Genomic DNA, 19,733 nt, shown 5'->3' on the forward strand with positions numbered 1-19,733 from the left:
ATGAAATTTTTTGAATCACAAAATGTTTCTGAGTCATTTGTATTTCCTTTTCTGTGCACTGTTTGTTACACATTTCCACTTCTTTTCTATTAGGTTTTTGGTCTTTTTCTTATTACAACAAATACAGTTTACAACTGTATTTACAAAGAAAGCATGCTTTTTTAACAAGAATTTTAATGAATGTTCCTTATGACAAATAGATTCTAGTCTGAAGGTTATAACCTGAAAATATTAAAACAAACCTTTGAATTGCATAGAAATAGTCTTTGCCCTTTTGAACAAACAGTCCCACACAGAAACTCAACGTGATGACAAATTATAGAATAAGTGCAGATTTAATTTTCTCAAAAAAAATTGAAACTGGCATGTAAATATTTGCCTTCTCTATCAGTCTAACTGTATGTAATGGCTATGACAGGGTTTGTCTTTTTAAAGCACCTGTGTCAACTGATTCCCATTCTTTGAAAATATTTCCTTAACTGAAGAAGGCTTATAGCTTTATTCAGTGTTGCATTTTCTAACCAAGTCTTAAATAACTATGTAGAAGCTTAAAATTTTATTCCCATACCTATTTTTCCTTTAGGAAGTAAAAAATGTGCTTTCCCAAACTTCCAGAGATCTCATCATGGTTTCCTATTTGGCTTGCTAGTTTCATTAGTGTCCTGAGATGTGATTTATCTATATCAAGAGAGCTAATTCTGAGCAGCTGGGAACTTTCTAATCTCTTTACCCATCTAGGGCCCCTCTCTCTGCCATGTGTTTTATTCTTCGCACTCAGAATATCATTGCTCCTGACATACAGAAACAAACCCAATCAAAATAAAAAGGTTCCCACTTCTATTTTCCATCTACCAGTAGTTTACCATCTTTTCCAAAAGCAGACCTATCCTTTCCTTGATCATTCTATTGCTCCAAGTAGACCTGCAAAAGTCATTTTGTCACCCTAAACCATTTTTATACTTTGTTAAAATCATGTTGTTACTGCACTACAGTTTAAATTTTTTTTTCTTACTTACCAGTCTTCTACTCTCTGTTAAGAGCAAGTTGACATGACACATTGGAGTAGGTTACGTGAGAACATTTGAAGCAATGTTAGTGTTATTTTTTTGTAATTTCTCTCAAAAGAAATCTCTGCTCTGTATATGGATGCCATCCATTTCTGAGCATGTGTGAAGGAGAAATGTGGGAACGTTTCCAATAGTTTTCAAACAATTTATCTTTAAGTGAATGAATGAACCACCTGGTTTACCGACTATATTGCCCAAGAGATGGGTTTGATTGGCAGACAGAATACAGGGTAGAAACAATGGACCTTAAATGAGGAAGGTTTTAAACTTGTAAGTTACCACCCTTGGTGGCAGTAAGTGTTTAGGAAATAACAGACTGGGATTTCACATCCCTTCAGAAATGCTGTGTACTTGCCTTTTGCAATACTCACAAAGTCCCATCTTTCTAACCGTAACTTCAAAAAAAAAAAAAAAAAAACAACTACCTTTCTTACTTGTCTGTCTCAAAAATCTGTGTCCATGAAGCTGTTTATTTGCCAAGCTGTATCCCTAAAAGATCAATGTTATAGCCATAAGTATGAAGATGGATTGAGATTCTAGGCTTAACACTTACCCATTCCCAATTCTAGTATACACCATGTGGAGCCACATTTCTCAAGCTTTAATGTAGTTGGAGTAACCTGAAGATATTTTTCAGATGCACTTCCCTGGTGTTATTGAAGCCACTGGTCCAGGAACTACACTTTGAAAAACATTGTGATGGATTCTTTTTAAAAGTTATGTATTTATAATTTATTTATTTTTGGCGGTGTGCATTTTCACTGAAGCACGTGGTCTTTCTCTGGTTGGGGCAAGCGGGAGCTCCTCTCTAGTTGGGGTATGTGAGCTTCTTATTGTGTTGGCTTCTCTTGTGGAGCACAGACTGTCAGGTGCCTGGGCTTCAGTAGCTGTGACATGCAGGCTCAGTAGTTGTGGAATGCAGGCTTAGTCTGCGGCATGTGGAATCTTTTTGGACCAGGGATCAAACCCATGTCCCCTGCATTGGCAGGTGGAGTCCTAACCACTGGACCACCAGGGAAGTCCATGTGATGGATTCTTAAGTAGGCAGATAGTCATAAATATAATAAATATACAGAAGGAGTCATATAGATAGATCTTGGGGTCAAATATTGACTCACACAAATGCAACTTCTTTGTTTATTCCTCACTGATCTGTGTAAGCTTCCTCCATGCTGGATAGTGAGAAAAAAGGATCTCACTCTGAAACCAATTTACCAGTCTTTTTCTATGAGTTGGTATCACTTGAATAAATGGCCAGTCTTTAAGACTCCTTTACTCTCCTCCTGCTCCTCTGTAAGATGGTGTGTGGATTGACAGGCGAGAGAAAATTGTTGATACATGGCATACATGACCTACAGTCTTCATGCAGGTCTCTGTACTCTTTTCGAACCTCTGGTCTCTGTACCAATACCCCTTGTCTGCCTGGCAAGTTTGTCAGCTCTCTTGACTTCATGTGAACTCGTATTTTCATCAGAAATGTCATGCTCTGCTCATTAAACTATATTGGTTGCTAAAGGAATCCTTAAATCTGTGAGTTACCACAGAAGAATACTTAAAATTCTAAATATGTAATTATGACAGCTCTATAAGGAAGTATGACTATTATTATAGGTAAGGATGACTGCCAAGAAGTTATAGCAACATACAGTCACTCATTACACTGTTTTGAGGGGGGAGACTGTGGACTTGATGTTTACAGATAGAACACTATATCAGTTGCTGCGGGAAAAAACAAAAGCAACAGAAGCTATGGCCATAATCTTTGTGATTTTATTTTAAAAGGGGAGGAAAAAGACAAATATGTAGAAAAATCATTTAACACGAAAGAGAACGCTTTAAGAAATACTTATTTTAAGTAAAGCTATTTTACTGTTCATTTGCATCTCATTAACATGTACCAATTTAATCTACCACTCACATTTAAGAGTTAAAAAAATTACCAAAAGGACTGGTTTAAATTAAAGATGAATATCTCTAGTGAAATTCTATAGGGTTGTAAAAATAGTGCTTTAAGGAATACCATAGCAATATTTCCTCTTTAGTATACAGTTCTGTATCCTGAGATTTCACTTATTATATTAATTTGTCATTCAAGGGCTTCCCTGGTGGCTCAGTGGTAAATAATTTGCCTGCAATGCAGGAGACCTAGGTTCAATCCCTAAATTGGGAAGATACCCTGGAGAAAGAAATGGCAACCCACTCTAGTATTCTTAGCCTGGAGAATTCCATGGACAGAGGAGCCTGGAGGTTTACAGTCCATGGGTTTGTAAAAGAGTAGGACACAACTTAGTGACTAAACAACAATAACAAATGCCATTGAAAATAGATGTAAATTATAAATCTAATTAACAAATACAATTCAATTCTAGGTTGTATATTAAAAGTACTCCTTTCATCTAATAGGCACAATTAGCTGATGTTACTACTTTGTTTAGTCAGTTATATCGAATACATGACTTAGAAATCACCTTTGTAGTCCAGATACTTCCAAATTGCCAACTATCTGCTTTTCTCTTTGTCATGGATTTCTCTCATTCTTCCTGGCTATCTTGTGAACAGTAGCACTGGTATGACTAGACTTATTCATTCTCATGTTTGGAAAAGAAATATGTATATATTGTTATGTTTGAAGTTATACATATTATGGAGGATAACAAATACTTCAAATACATATTTGATACATATATTTTTTGAAAAAGAAACACCTTAGTTGTAAATTAACTATTAAAACTATCACCCAGTGTAAATGCTTTCAATTTGCTCTGTAATTTCAAAACAGTATACATTAAAAACTGAGAGTGTGCATAACCAACACTTCTGATGCCACAGCTTCCATTTTCTAAATACTTCATTACCTCCTCTGGAAATAATAAATAGCAATTACTTATCATAAGAAGGCACAATGTATATAATTAATAACAGAAGCCATAATTATTTAACTTGGATTATTTTAATAATAGTTTTAATTTTAAGATGAGAAAACTCAAATCACATTTATAATAATAACATGATATAACATGCTAGTCATTCAAATGAGATTGATTTTATTGAAATTAATCATTCTGTCAAGCATTCAAAAGGCAAAATATGGAAGCACTCACAAGAAAGTGTAGAATATAACTAAAATTCTACTTATTGACCCATGAAATTACAAAGCCATGCGTGCATACTTTTAATTTTCAGGGCTTTTTCAGAGAACTTTTGTGATTAACATGTAGAGAAAATATGGATAGATAAGCATCTTTGTCTTTTAAATTATTTCAAGTAGGTGATAAGAAACACAAAATTAATAATTCATGGTACCATCTATTACAATATATCTTCTAGTATTAGCATAGTAATAGCTATTAGTGATTTACATAATTGGAGAGATAACACAAAAACAAAATTAGGCACACATCCATATACATTCCTGTGCTTCACTCAAAACTAGGCAAATGTTATCTGAGATTATATCATGTATATGACATAGCTGAAGTCAGATTTTTTAGAGATAGCATTATTCTTTTATTATTTTTTATACTTCAATGAGTTATGAAAAGAAAAATGACTAAATAAAATTTAAAAATAAGTTAAATAGAATTTTGTATACCTTATAAAATGAGAACAATGATTTAAAGTGGCTTTAGGATAGAGAAGTAATCTGTTCAAAGTATTTCCAATTTAAATAGAGCAAAACAATCAATAGGGTTATGAGATTCCAAATGAGTAATAATTAGGTTGTTTCCAATTTTTCACTAATGTGAACACTGCTGAAAGGTCACTTGGTAGGTCTTTTCAGTAACCCATGTGAAAATACCTAGAAGTAGAACTACTGACATTAAGATCAATTCAGTCTCTCAGTCGTGTCCAACACTGTGTGAACCCGTGGACTGCAGCATGCCAGGCTTCCCTGCCCTTCACTATCCCCCGGAGCCTACTCAAACTCATGTCCATCAAGTTGGTGATGCCATCCAATCATCTCATCCTCTGTCATCCCCTTCTCCTCCCACCTTCAATCTTTCCCAGCATCAGGGTCTTTTCCAATGAGTCAGCTCTTCACATCAGGTGGCCAAAGTATTGGAATTTCAGCTTCAGCATCAGTCCTTCCAATGAATATTCAGGACTTATTTCCTTTAGGATGGACAGGTTTGATCTCCATGCAGTCCAAGGGACTCTCAAGAGTCTTCTCCAGCACCACAGTTCAAAAGCATCCATTCTTTGGCACTCAGCTTTCTTCATGGTCCAACTCTGACATACGTACATGACTACTAGAAAAACCATAGCTTTGACTGGATGGACTTTTGTCAGCAAAGTAATGTCTCTGCTTTTTAATATGCTCTCTAGATTGGTCATAGCTTTTTTTCCAAGGTCTTTTTTTAAATTCATGGCTACAGTTACCATCTGCAGTGATTTTGGAGCCCCAAAAAACAGTCTCTCACTGTTTCCATTGTGTACCCATCTATTTGCCTTGAAGTGATGGGACCGGATGCCATGATCTTAGTTTTTTGAATGTTGAGTTTTAAGCTAACCTTTTTACTCTCCTCTTTTACTTTTATCAAGAGGCTCTTTAGTTTTTCGCTTTCTGCCATAAAGGTAGTGTCATCTGCGTATCTGAGGTTATTGATATTTCTCCCAGCAATCTTGATTCCAGCTTGTGCTTCATCCAGCCCAGCATTTCTCATGATGTACTCTGCATATAAGTTAAATAAGCAGGGTGACAATATACAGCCTTGACGTACTCCTTTCCTGATTTGGAACCAGTCTGTTTTTCCATGTCCAGTTCTGACTGTTTCTTCTTGACCTGCATACAGATTTCTCAGGAGGCAGGTAAAGTGGTCTGGTATTCCCATCTCTTGAAGAATTTTCCACAGTTTGTGTGTTCCACACAACAGTGTTCCACACTGTCAAAGGCTTTGGTGTAGTTGATAAAGCAGAAGTAGACGTTTTTCTGGAGCTCTTGCTTTTTCAGTGATCCAACGAATGTTGGCAATTTGGTCTCTGGTTCCTCTGCCTTTTCTAAATCCACCTTGAACATCTGGAATTTCATGGTTTACATACTGTTGAAGTCTGGCTTGGAGAATTTTGAGCATTACTTTGCTAGAGTGTGACATTAGAGTATTAGAGTACTATTTACAGTAGAGTACTACTGACATTGGAGTATTCATAGCTTTACTATATATCATAAATTGTTTTCCACAATAACAGAAAATGACATGAATTTATTAATTTAATTTGTGTATCTGGTTGAACAGGTTTTCATTTCTTGTCCGTTCAAACTTTTTATCTATGACTTGGTTATTTCACATACTTGGCTTTTTGTCGTTCTTGTTATTTAGTCACTAAGTTGTATCTGACTCTTTGCTTAATTTTATTTTTAAAAAGAAATTTTGGAGTCTAGTTTATTTACAATGTTGTGCTAGTTTCCTGTTTACAGCAAGTGAGTCAGTTATAAATATATCCACTGTTTTTTTGTTTGTTTGTTTTACATTCTTTTTCATATAAGCCATTACAGAGTATTGAGTAGAGTTCTCTGTGCTATACAGTGGGTCCTTACTAACTATTTTATACAGTAATAGTGAATATATGTCAATCCCAATTTCTCACTTTATCCTTCCCCCCCTTATCCCCTAGAAACCATGTTTGTTTTCTACATCTGTGACTCTATGTCCATTTTGTAAGTTCATTTATACCCTTTTATTTAGATTCCACAAATGAGTGATATCATATGATATTTATCTTTCTATGTCTGACTTACTTCACTCAGTATGATAATCTCTAGGTCTATCTATGTCGGTACAAATGGCACTATTTTGTTCTTTTCCAGTTTTCTATTGATTGTTTGGTCTCTCTTACAGATGGTGTGAGTCGTCTATATATTCTGAATTTTAGTAGCTATACACATCTAAAATATAGGTCCATAATTCCTTACCTGAAACCTTATCATAGATTTTACAGGAGAAAAATGAAATATGATCACTTTGCTGGAATGGTAGAAATCATACAAAGTTGCAAGAACATAAAAAATAAGTATGGCTGACTAGTTGAAGACCTGGGAACCAGAATGAAAACTAACATGTTGTATGACCCAAAGAAGCGACTTTATTGCATCATATGTTGTTTTTCTTCTTTTCGGAAACCATCATGTTTGCTTTGTTTTCTATACATGCTTAAGGAAAAGCTATTTAGAAGAGAAATCTCAGATATTTTGTTGTTTTTTTTTTATTACAAGTTTAGTTCAGCTACTCATTTGATTCCTTGAGTTTATGAGTTATTGAAGACTTTAGAAAGAGTTGTTTTAGATAATGACTATAATTTTGGTACAGCATTTAACAGTAAAAAACAAAGCATCTTTAATTTTATTTGAAGTGCCTGTCAATCGCGATGTCAGATTGAATTGCTCTTTTCTTTGCTTTCAATGAAAATTCCCCTAACTGCTGTTTTATATTTTAAAAACAAACTTCTAGTCTTTGGTAATGCTTAATTTTAAAATAAATGATCTCTGTCAAGACTTCAAGAACCTTGTCCATTTACCATGTGGATGATAACTTAGGGTTGTGCTATATTGGTTGAAAATGCAAATATCACTGGCCAAGGTGAATGTACAAAGCAAGAAAAAGATGATTCAGAGACCTGGAAAAATTGCTTTGTTATATATGTCTCTCTATTCCAAAGATTTTTAAAAATCTTTTAAAATCTCTGTTCCTAAATCCCTTTGGGTTATTTAAAGCAGTGTTTTTAGGGACAATTCAGCTGGAAGGGAGAAATTAAATTATGGTTAGAGTTCATCAGAGCCATGTTCAAATGTAGTTTAAGAGTCAGACTATTCATAGTAGTACATCTGAAAAAAATATGTAAACAGAGTTGCAAACAACCTTCCACAAAGAAAAAGGAAAAAGGAAAGAAAGGTGTTCATATGAAATCCTAGTATTTCATGTACACTGGAAATACAGACCATGAGTAGTTGGACAGTCTTTCATTTGTTCATTCACATATTCATTAATTCAGTTGTTCTCAACCAGAGGTGATTTATTCTCCAGGGGAATTTGTCAATGTCTGAAAATACTTTTGGTTGGCACATCCAAAAGAGAGGAGGAAGTGCTACTGGCACCTTATAAATAGTGACCAGCGGTGCTGCAAAACCTTTCACAATACATAGCCCCTTACAGCAAACAGTTACCCAGGCCGAAATGTTAGTAGTGCTGAGGTTGAGAAACCCTGATTTAAACTAAAATTGCACATGAATCAAAACTACTTTATTCTGGTTCTAAACCCTGTGATTCATCAAACAAAATCTCATTGTCTATCTGTATCATATTTAAATTCAGATTAAAAAAATAAATAAATTCAGATAACCTATAGTATAGTGAATATGTGTGCAGGACATGCATCAGACAGACCAGGGTTCAAATCTCACATCCACCATTTGTTTGCTTGTTTTAGGCAAGTTTCTCAACCTCCCTTTTAAACTCTCAACCATGTCTGCTGAAAGGCTCTACAATGGAGGTTGAATGAGATTAATTAAAATGATTAATGTTACGTGCATGGCAGAATGTTGGTACTTCGTGAGGGTGAAAGTGTTAAGTCACTCAGTCATGTCTGACTCTTCGCGACCCTATGGACTGTAACCCATCAGGCTTCTCTGTCCCTGGAATTCTCTAGGCAAGAATGTTGGAGTGGGTTGCCTCTCCCTTCTGCAAGGGATCTTCCCAGCCCAAGGATAAAACTCTGGTCTCCTGCATTGCAGGCAGATTCTTTACTGGCTGAGCCACCCGGGAAGCCCTGGTGCTCAGTAAGTTTTCAGTAAATTGTAACAGTATTACCTTTGCATAGACTAAATCATTTGATCCCGACCTACCATGAATATCCTGGTCACATACCATATCTAATTGTTTCTAAGACACTATTGATTAGAATATGCATGATTATTTTATCTATCACGAAGAAGAAAATTCTGTCAATTAGACTATGGCATACCATCATTTATAAAATGTCTCTCAGTTCAGAGCAGCACATTTGTGAATATAAAATGTGGATCTTAGAAATGACTTTTGCCAAGCCCATCAGCAAGTCTTATACGTAACGGAACAAGGCTGCCATTGACCATAGGCAGAGAAGCACAGCTTCCCAGGATGGTGTGATCGGGCATCTCCCTTCAGGCCCTCCAGGCCAGAATACTGGAGTGGGTAGCCTTTCCCTTCTCCAGGGGATCTTCCCAACCCAGGGATCAAACCCAGGTCTCCTGCATTGCAGATGGATTCTTTACCATCTGAGCCACCAGGGAAGCCCCAAAGTCCTATGCAGAGGGGCAAAAGTTGTTTTTAACCCTTTAGCCACAATATCTGTCACTTTCATCCATTTTATAATTAAAGATGCTGAAAATAGAGAATTTAAGTAACTTGCCCCATCTCCAAAATTGATAAGCCTAGAAGCCACAGGTTCTTATCCTAAGTCTGATTACTTCCAAGAACACTGTAATACATCAAAGCAGGAGTCAGCAAACGGTAGTCCAAGGGCCAAATTCAGTCCACCATGTGTTTTAGTAAATCAGTTGTTATTGAAACACAACCACCACGCTCATTTGTTTACATATGTCTCTAGACACTTTTACATGACAGTGATAGAATCCAAGTTTGGACAAAGCCTAAAATGTTTGTTTGTTGAGCCCTCTCTAAAGTATAACTATAAATTGATTGACTATGTCAATGAGGCGATATAAGGAGATAAAAGACAAAATGTCGCTTGTGTTTTATCTTTAGAAATAGCAGCCCATATAATTTTTCTGTGTACCTGAAGGTTTTGAGAGTCACCGATACCAATCCTAACCTTTTCTTTGGATCAGAGACTGGCTAACTTTGTCTTCAAAAGGCCAGATAGCAAAGGTTTTAGAATATGTTTTAGGATTTATGGGTCATTTGGTCTTTATTGCAATTAACTCATGCCAGGACTGGCATTTAGATAACCAGTCAAGAGCCCACACTTTTCTCCACTAAGGACCTAGGAACATAGTAAAACCTAGAGAGCAGCAGTTTCAGTGAGTGTCCTTTGTTGCTATTAAATCAGATCAGAGATTTAGTCCTCATTTAAGAGCTGTATCTATAAAGATTTTTAAAGTACATCAGGTTTCTACAAACAAGTACTTCCCTCCAAGCAATGTACATTTAACAAACCCACTTGGGAACCTGCTTATAACTACTATTTTCTATCTTCCTTCAGTCTAGTCTTAACACAGCAATCAGAATGATGTATTAAAAATTAAGTAAAAAAAAAAAAAAGTCAGATCACATCACTCCTCTGCTGAAAACCCTCATATACTTCCTATTCTTACTCAGCCCAAGTCCTCACATCATTGCCCGCAGGACCTACCCTCCCCCACCTCTCTGGCTTGCTTCCTGCTACTCTCCCCTTGCTCAGTAGACTCTTCTCACCCTGGCTTCCCTATACTAATATTGATCATGTCATGCACACTCCTGCCCCAGGGCCTTTGCATTTGCTTTTTCCTCTGCATGTATTGCCCTTCCCTGAAATACTGTGTGATTCATTCCCCTACTTCCTCCTAGTCTTCATTCAAATGTCACCTTCTCAGTGAGGGCTTTTCCCCTGGACGCACTTTCTCAAATGTCCACCTCTCATGTTTCCTTAGCCCACATATACATCTCCTATCCCCACTTGAGACTTTATTTTTTCTTTTTAACACTTTTCATCCTTTGATGTGCCAAAATTTATATTTTTGGCTTCCCTGATAGCTCAACTGGCAAAGAATCTGCCTGCAATGCAGGAGATCCCAGTTCAATTCCTGGGTCAGGAAGATCCACTGGAGAAGGGATAGGCTGCCCACTCCAGTATTCTTGGGTTTCCCTGGTGGCTCAGCTGGTAAAGAATCTGCCTGCAATGCAGGAGACCTGGGTTCAATCCCTGGGTTGGGAAGATCCCCTGGAGAAGGGAAAGGCTACCCACTTTAGTATTCTGGCCTGGAGAATTCCATGGACTATATGGTCCATGGGGTCACAAAGAGTCAGAAATGACAGAACAACTTTCACTTTCAATTTATATTTATATTTTATTGTCCATGGTCTCCATTAGAATGTGAAGTTCACAAGAACAGAAAATTTTTCTGTTTTATTCACTGCTATATATCCAGTATCAAAACAGAATTTAGAATATAATAGATGCTCTTATATTCAGTATATATTTGCTGAATGAATTGACTAACATGCTGGGAGAGTTGGGTAAGATTCCATTTGCCAAAGGCATTCTACTGCCCAAAGGACTTTGAAATCCCATCATTATGAATGGAGGGCTTCTAAGAGTAGCTTCTTGTTATCAGTTTCATTATTTGATGGTTGCACCTACGTGTACTCTTTGGTTGGCCTTGAATAGCCTATGTCCCTTAATAGATTCTCTCTTCTTGGCTTCCTAACACCTGCCACTTTAAAAAATCAATACAGCATTATATTTTGTATATTTGGACAGATTATTTTTGAAATCCATAAATCTCTAAATCAGAAGAAAACCTCCCTTTGGTGGGCTGCCCTTAATTAGCTCAGAATGGAGAGAGAGAACCTGTCAGTCTTTGTCAATCAGCTTGGCACATACTTGACAGGCTGCAGTTACAGTGAAGGAGAACTGTGTTGCTGTGGTCTAGCAGTCCTAATTGTAGATAAATAAAAGAACAGTCACCCAGCATGAAGGGAAAAAGAAAGAAACTCAACGGCACAATGTTATGTTTTTCCATCCATCAGCCTTCATTTGTCAGACTCTGCCTGACAATCTAGGCCAGAGAAGTCAGGCTCTAACACAATATTGATTCCATTTCATTTTTCGTTTCTTGCCACCCTTTTTAGCAAACAGTTTGTATGTGGAATGAGAGATGGTGCAGTCAATATATGTGACTAGGGCACATTTATTTTAAAGGCTTACTTTGTTTTTTTTTCTTTCTTCCCATAAAACCGTGTATTTGTTTGTTTCACTATAACATTGTAATTGTCAGCTCTTGCTGCAGTAACAAATGACACCCCAATTACAATGACTTATAACAATAGGCATTGATTAACCATTCATGTGTCTACAGATCAGTGGCAGCTTTACTCCACACTATGGGTCAAGTTGAAATTTTCTCATCCTAGATTGTAGATCTGCTCCAAATGTCTTCTCATCCAGAACCCAGGCTAAAGGAGCAGCTCCTTTATGATACATTATTCTCTCATGGTAAAAGACAGGAACTGGAGGTACTAACAAATCCTGAATTGCCTTTAAAGACCCAGCTCAGAGCTGTCATGCAGTCATGTCTGCCTACAGTCTGTTAATCTAAATGAGGCGCATGGTGAAGTCCAAAGTCAATGGGGAAGAGAGTATATTCACCCATAGGGTAGACATTTTCACACAGTCAGTGAATAGTAATGAACTAATAAGCCAATCATAATTTTCACAAACATCTTAGAATTGATTCCAATATCTTTTTTTTTGTTTTACTTCTCAACATCTCTGAAATTGAAGTATTTGCCACGATAGTGCCTCCAAAGTTAATTTTCTTAAACTTTCTTAGCAATTCTTGAGATAATAGTGATTCTTCTATCCATGATATCTTAGACTTGATAGGAATACCATTGATTGTGGTGGTTGACAAAACAGTCAAATGGCAGGAAATGCTCTTTATAAATAAGGAAATTAAGTGAAGAGGCACTTAGGTTTGCTTAAGAATATAGTTGTCATCTTTATATATTTTCTCTGTTTTCAGTCACAGCATATGTATCTTATTCAGACAGCTTGTTTGAGTGGAAAACTGTACATTAGATGGACGTTAGACAGATAGATCTGTCTGTCTACCTATTCAGAGACTCATATATATTCATTTTTAGAATATCAATTAGAAATCAAAGTGTCATTCCCCTGTTTAAAAACCTTTTTGTGGTTTCTCCACTAAGGTCTTGAGGGTGGTGTAAAAATTCCTTCTTTCCTCTGGTTCTCGCTTTTGCTCCTGTATCATTTCCTCCCATTTCCCCACATGGTATCTCCATGCTGCCTGTTTCCAGTCTTTGCATGCACCAGATTCTCTCTTGACTACTTTCCATCACCCATTCCTTTGTCAACCAGGCACCTGAGCTGTCTATGTTCCAAGTTTTTGCTTAAATCTTTCTTCTCCAATAAGGCCTGCCCCCACTCTCTTTTTGTCCCTCAAACAGACCTGATCAGTTGCTCCTCCATGCCCCACTGTACATTGAACATTGCTAGTCATTACGCCTGTTGCAGTCCACGTTCAATACATGATTGTCTGTATCATTCTGCCACATATTATTCACAGTTCCTAGCCAAAACTTTGAAACATAGTAAATATTAAATAAGTGTTTGTGAAATGAACAAATGAATGTTGGAACATATGTGAAAAGGCTGTTGATATCCTTTTTACTTTGTGAAGACAGTAAAAAAATCTACCTGCAATGCAAGAGACACAGGAGGTGCGGGTTCAATCCCCTGGAGAAGAAAATGACAGCCCACTCCAGTGTTCTTGCCTGGAGAATCCCATGGACAGAGGAGCATAGCAGGCTACACTCCATGGGGTCACAAAGAGTTAGACACAACTGAAGAGACTTAGCACACACACATACACACACACACACACACACACACACATACACTCCAAGGTTAACAATAAGTAAAATGATAGAAATATAAAGAAATTCAAAATAACTAAGGAAAACAAGGCAACATCTCTCTTATATTATCCTTAGCAGCACCAAATTTCTAGTTTAAAAAGAAATGTGTGCAATCAGTTTAATATTGAATTAGAAATATAATAGTCAATGAATAAATTTTTTAAAAATATTGAGTATACATTAATTTGCATATGAGTTGCTACTTTCATCCCCAAAGGTGCTGTTCAGTCTTTTTTAATCACTAACCATTGCTTTGCTGCTTGTCAAGACTAATGCTACCAGCAATATAAGTAATGCTGTCTAAAAAGAAATAAATCTGAAGGTGCTTAGAGAGTTACTCCATTTTGAATACCTATCAAGGCAGGATTTTTTTTAATGCAGTACAATATTTTCCTAGTGAGTATTAATGGCTGTTCCTATTACCTATTCAATAAAAATTACATACTTAAAATTATGCATGAGATTGTAGTGAACTGTCAGTACAATGATTAAAAAAAAAAACTCTAGTTATATCATAAGGGTCTTAACTCCTGGTGTACAATCTTATATTACAAAGGATATATTAAAAATAAGGCAGAGAAAAAAACTTAAATGGAAATGTTCCGTTATTAGAAGTGAGTTTTTTTGGTTGAAATCCCACGAAGACTTTCTTGTCTCCGTTTTCTTTGAAATTTAACACTTTCTACTTAGAAAAAAAGTGCCCACTATAATTAGCCATGTTTCCATTTTAGTAGTGAACTTCTTCACCTTCTCTTAAATCATATAAAGATGTGAGGTCATTGAGGAGATAAAAGATTTACTCAAACCAACTCTCTGACCTGGATATCATCAGTTTGACAATCATAAACCCACAAAGAGACATTCTTGGAATTTTTTAAAGGCTATGTAAGAATTTATTTTTTGTGGGAAAAGACAGGGTTTTCTCTCATTTACCCATTGGAATGATACTATAGAATGCACTGGAGTTAAAGAAGAGGAGAAAAAAATTAACATTATAGTAGAAGCATGACTGCCAGTTTTAGCATATGCATGTGTGTACACACATACACACACAGACACACACACACATGCTCTACTCAACAAAGTAGGATGAAGTGGAGGTTTAGTGACACACACTTTCTGGTCATAATATCATCTCTGCCATTTGCAAGCTGTATGGCCTTGGAAAATTGACCTAATCTCTCTTGGTTTCATCATCTGGAAAATCAGATAATACCCTTTTTGTAGGAGTCTAAGTACGAGGACAGATGTACAAAAAATAAAGTGTTTGACACGTGGTAAAGTGAAAGTGTTAGTCGCTCAATTGTGTCCCACTCTTTGCAACCCTATGGACTGTAGCCCAGCACACTCCTCAGTCCATGGAATTTTCCAGGCAAGAATACTGGAGGGGGTGGCCATTCTCTTCTCCAAGGGATCTTCTTGACACAGGAATCAAACCTGGGTCTCCTGTGTTGCAGGCAGATTCTTTGCTATCTGAGCAATCAGGGAAGTCCAGACACATGGTAAAGTTTCAGAAACTCTGTTTTGTTAATATTATTATATCACTTAATGAGAATCACTTAATATCACTGTAGCAGTTTGTTGATATTTTCAGCACAGTTAAGGATTTCAGCAGCTTTTTCTTATCTTTGTATAGTCATGTGATTTGGCTGGTATTTGTTTGTTTTCTTTTAAATTTTTCCATGTCAAATCTTAATTGCATGAAGGGATATCAATTTTTAAAAATTTATTTCACATATACTTCCATTTTTTTCAGCTTGATGATCAGCTTCTCATAGGGTATATTTTTACATGCACTTAAGAAAACTATACTAAGGGACATATGAAAGGAATTTAATCAGATTTACTACAGTTGACCCTTCAAGCAATAATATTTGACCCTCAATAATAAATTCACATTGCAAATAAATGTAGTAAGGTAAATTATAGAAAGTTAACTTCAAAATGGCCTTTCTAAAGTGATTTATCAAAGGTATGTATAATCAGATACCTAGTTCTTCAAAAAAAAAAATCATAAAGGGGAAGTACTCACAAAGAATTAAGAGCTGACTATGATTTCTCTTACCCATTGCTCTATTTCTGTTGGACAAAGTGTAAATCTCATCTAGGTACTTAAACTCTCCATTTTTTCATTAAAGGATGAAGAGATGGCAATTGTGTTGATGGAAGGACATGGTACTAGGAAATATTTCTATAAATGGAAATGATGTGAACCTCCCTGATGGTCCAGTGGTTAAGGAGGGCTTCCCAGGTGGCTCAGTGGTAAAACATCTGCCTGCCAAGCAGGAGACAGAGGAGACGAGGATTCGATCCCTGGGTCAGGAAGATCCCCTGGAGGAGGAAATGGCAACCCACTCCAGTATTCTTGCCTGGAGAATCCCATGGACAGAGGAGCCTGGTGGCCTACTGTCCATGGAGTTGAAAAGAGTTGGACACAACTTAGTGACTAACCACCACTACCACCAGTGGTTAAGACTCTGTGCTTCCAGTACAGGGAACTGGAGTTCTAGCCCTGATCAGGGAAGATACTGCTTGTGTGTGGTGTGGCCAAAAATTTTTTTTTTTAATTTTTAATGGAAATGATGTGACTTTGCAATGCTCATTCATCAGAGAACTAAATCTAGGGTGAATTCAGTGGCCTGAAGAGGGAATATTTTACTTTCTTTAAGTGCAAAACATAGACATTTCACATGGCATCCCATAGCCCATCTAATAAGCACCTCCTTAGAACTTGAAGCTCTAAGTAATATCTGGACTGCCTTCCTGTCAGCCTTGCTACTCTCTGTTCATTTGCCAGTGAAGATTTTATGAATTCAAATTTGTGTGTTTATTTCCTGAGGGAATTCCTTGTCATAGCAAATGCAGTCTTTTAACCCTGGTTGTTTACCAGTGCCTCCTGAAGAGTGGCATCAATTATTTGTGATCTTTGGAATTATTTATTTTCAGTTGAAGACTGCGTGCAAGGAGAGCTTCCCCTGTGGTCCGGTGGTTAAGACTCCAGGCTTCCACAGCAGAGGTCACCCATTCATTGGTTCAGTCCCTGGTTGGAAAAATCTGTGTGCCACTCAGGGCAGCAGGGAGAGAAACCTGTTAGTGCTAATCCTTTGCTGCATCCATGAAACAGTGGTAAAATTATTGACTATTTGTGCTCATTGTCTGAAGGTACAGAATTTGGACTGGGTGCCCTTGTACATCATTCTAAGGGAAGAAGGAAAGATCCAACCCTCACCAAGTACACTCTGATTTTGAATTTGCTACAATTTTGCCGTTTAAAAAATAATCACATTTAGAACTTTTTTATCATAGAGAGTGAGTTAATACTTATAATTTTAGGTTTGTTTCTTCCATACTTATTGTCTCTAAAGGATGTGTGGGTGTGTGTCTGTGTGTTGCACACATACACATGTAGCACAGAGTTAATGTTGTGGACTCTTTTAACCAAGTCGCTCCCTCCCACTGCTATTTATTAAAAGAACTGAAGAAATCATCCTTCTCAGGAGCATGTGATGAGCACCCACAAGTTATAAGAAACCCTACCGTGCCATATAAGATTATAGTAATTTGGTTCAGAGGACACCCTGCGTGGATGAGCTGAGAGAGAGCAGGGACAAACACAGTGGAGAAAGGAAAGAGTGGCATGAACACACGTACACACAGCAGTGGTGGGAGGCTCCGGGGTAGGAGAGGGAGGAAGAGGGATACAGGTTAATCAGGAATTGCTATCTGGGGAAGATTGCCCAGGCCCTGACTGACGCCTGACATTGATTAATCGATACTCCATCCTACTGTTTAACAGGTGTTCCATCCAAAAAGTCTTCTGTAATATTTAACTTCACTTCCTTCAGCTTCAATTTATGCACATTTCTTTGGTCCTCTCTTCAGGAGAGCTAGAGAGCAGCCAGTGGCAAAGAACTTTATATTCATGTGTCTAAAGAGGGTGTGTATGTTTGTTTGTTTTTTCTTTTGTTGTATTATGTTTTGTTTGGTCTTGTTTTTTGGTCATACGATCAGGCTTCAGTCCTCTCCAGACTAAGGAAAGCACATTTTTAAAGATAACTGGATCATTCCTCAAAAGGCCCATTTTATTTGACCGCTTAATAATTAATCAGCCTTGATCCTGTGCTTTAAGTGTTTACTCTTTGGAAAGAAAGTCAGTCGTTTTGACAGTGATGTGGAAAGATTTCTTGGGTTTCTACATATCTCGAAACAAAATTTGGTATTCAGAGCCAAAATAAGAAGCGTGTGTAGTAAAATGGACATTAGGGTTACTGAGATTATTGGAGTTAACTATCGTATTTATCCATATTGACCACATGCATAGATCATACTTCTTATAACTGCATTTTATCTTTCCTGAAAAATAGCAAGTATCTTCTCTGTTTCTACATAATAGTATTATGACAATTCAAGTAAATTGGGGATAATTTTTTTAAACTTATAGAGGCACAAAGACCTCTATTTCTTTTCTCTGCACTGAAAACTACTGTGTGCCCCTCTGTACTGCACAGAAATTGATCTGCAATACATGTGGAGTCTCCAAGGGTATATTTAAATTTAGTAATTTTATTGCTAACTGTGAAGTTAATCTGCACTGTATGTGCTCTTTTTCCCCAGGAAACTGAAGTAGCAGTTCAAGCTAAACAGCCGGATGTGGAAGGGATTTTGTCTAAAGGGCAGCATTTGTACAAGGAAAAACCAGCCACTGAGCCAGTGAAGGTAATGAAGCAACCTCTAGCAATATCCATTACCTCATAAAGGGTTATGCTTCCCCTATTTATAATCGATGAAATAACTTGTAAAGAAATATTGGCCATCCTACAATAGCAGAGGCAGAGCTGTCTTTTTGATCAACATATCCTATTTATATATTGTGATCTTAAGGCTATTAACGAGTCATTGCATTAAAGGACTCATTTCTGTCCTGGTGCGCTGCCATCAATACAAAAAGTAGTCCCACCTTCAAGGTAGATTAAATTCTTTGAGGCTTTATTGCATTGCTTGCCAGGCTTGATGCTTTTCATATAGTTTGGCTTCATTCAAATCAAGCTACTGCATCATATTGTCTGTCTCCAGCAGCTGTAAAGAATCACAATAGGGTCCATGACCTTTCTTTTCTCTGTTGCTCTTTCTTATGAAAGAGGAGAATCGGCGTTTGGGCATCAGTACGTTATTGGGTCAAGAATTTTTAGTGAAATGTCATGTAATTGCTTCTCTCTTTGATAAAAAAAAAAAAAAGCTGGCCTGAGAAAAAGGTTTCTACTTCTTTCCTTTCCTCATGTGCATTTTGGAGTCTGGGACACATTTATTCACAGGCTATTACATGAGGAGAGAAATGGAAAACCAGTTCCGTTCTCAAAAAATAGGTAATCAATGGCCTTCATTTGCAAATGAGAGTCCAAGTGATAAATAGAAGTTAGGTATAGGTTACCTTATTTTCTGTACCTGACCAAAATTATAATGGTCCCCATTATGATGAAGGTTCCCGAGAGCCTATAATGGTGGCTGTTTATTGATCAGTCCTGGCTTCTCTAGCTAATGTTGCAGGCTGAGATTTAGTGAGCCTCACCCTCGTGTTTAAAACTGCTCTAAAACAGTGCAGGTCAATAACCTCATTATACAGAACTAGTTTGTCCTTGCAAATAACATTACCATGACTTACACTCTGTCTCCAAGGTCACTGCTTATGCTTGGCCCAAGCTTCATTTCTAGAAAATTGTTTGTTTTCCTTACAGTTTACAAGAGGGTTTTTCTTAGGTAAATTTTTTTTAAAGGTTTGGGCTAAATGTAATATCCAAACAGCAGGTGCTGAAAAACCCAGATTTCCACAGTAGATATCCATAGACATTTATACAGGAATATATTGTCCCCACTCCTAACATCCTCCCAGAGTAATTTGCATCCAGTCCAGGCCTGGAATGATCATTTTCATAAAGTAACAACATGTATAGTTTTAGATTGGACAGCTAGAAAAGGTCCTGAAAGTAGCAAGTTTCAGGGTTTCTTCTGATGCACTAGAGAAAGCCAGTCCCAAGCA

At 37.0% G+C, this 19,733-nt stretch overlaps 1 protein-coding gene across 9 annotated transcripts in view; it reads left to right on the top strand.

Annotated features, from left to right (window-relative positions):
* Positions 1–19,733, top strand: part of DMD (dystrophin) — a 2,532,480-nt gene that overhangs the window by 1,774,376 nt on the left and 738,371 nt on the right. For all 9 annotated transcript variants that reach the window (XM_043457704.1, XM_043457699.1, XM_043457698.1 and 6 more), the window contains one exon: positions 18,314–18,415. In XM_043457704.1, the coding sequence (XP_043313639.1) occupies positions 18,314–18,415 (102 nt within the window). The remainder of the gene's footprint in view (positions 1–18,313; positions 18,416–19,733) is intronic.

This window comes from Cervus canadensis, chromosome X (assembly GCF_019320065.1).
Source record: "Cervus canadensis isolate Bull #8, Minnesota chromosome X, ASM1932006v1, whole genome shotgun sequence".
NCBI classification, from domain to species: domain Eukaryota; kingdom Metazoa; phylum Chordata; class Mammalia; order Artiodactyla; family Cervidae; genus Cervus; species Cervus canadensis.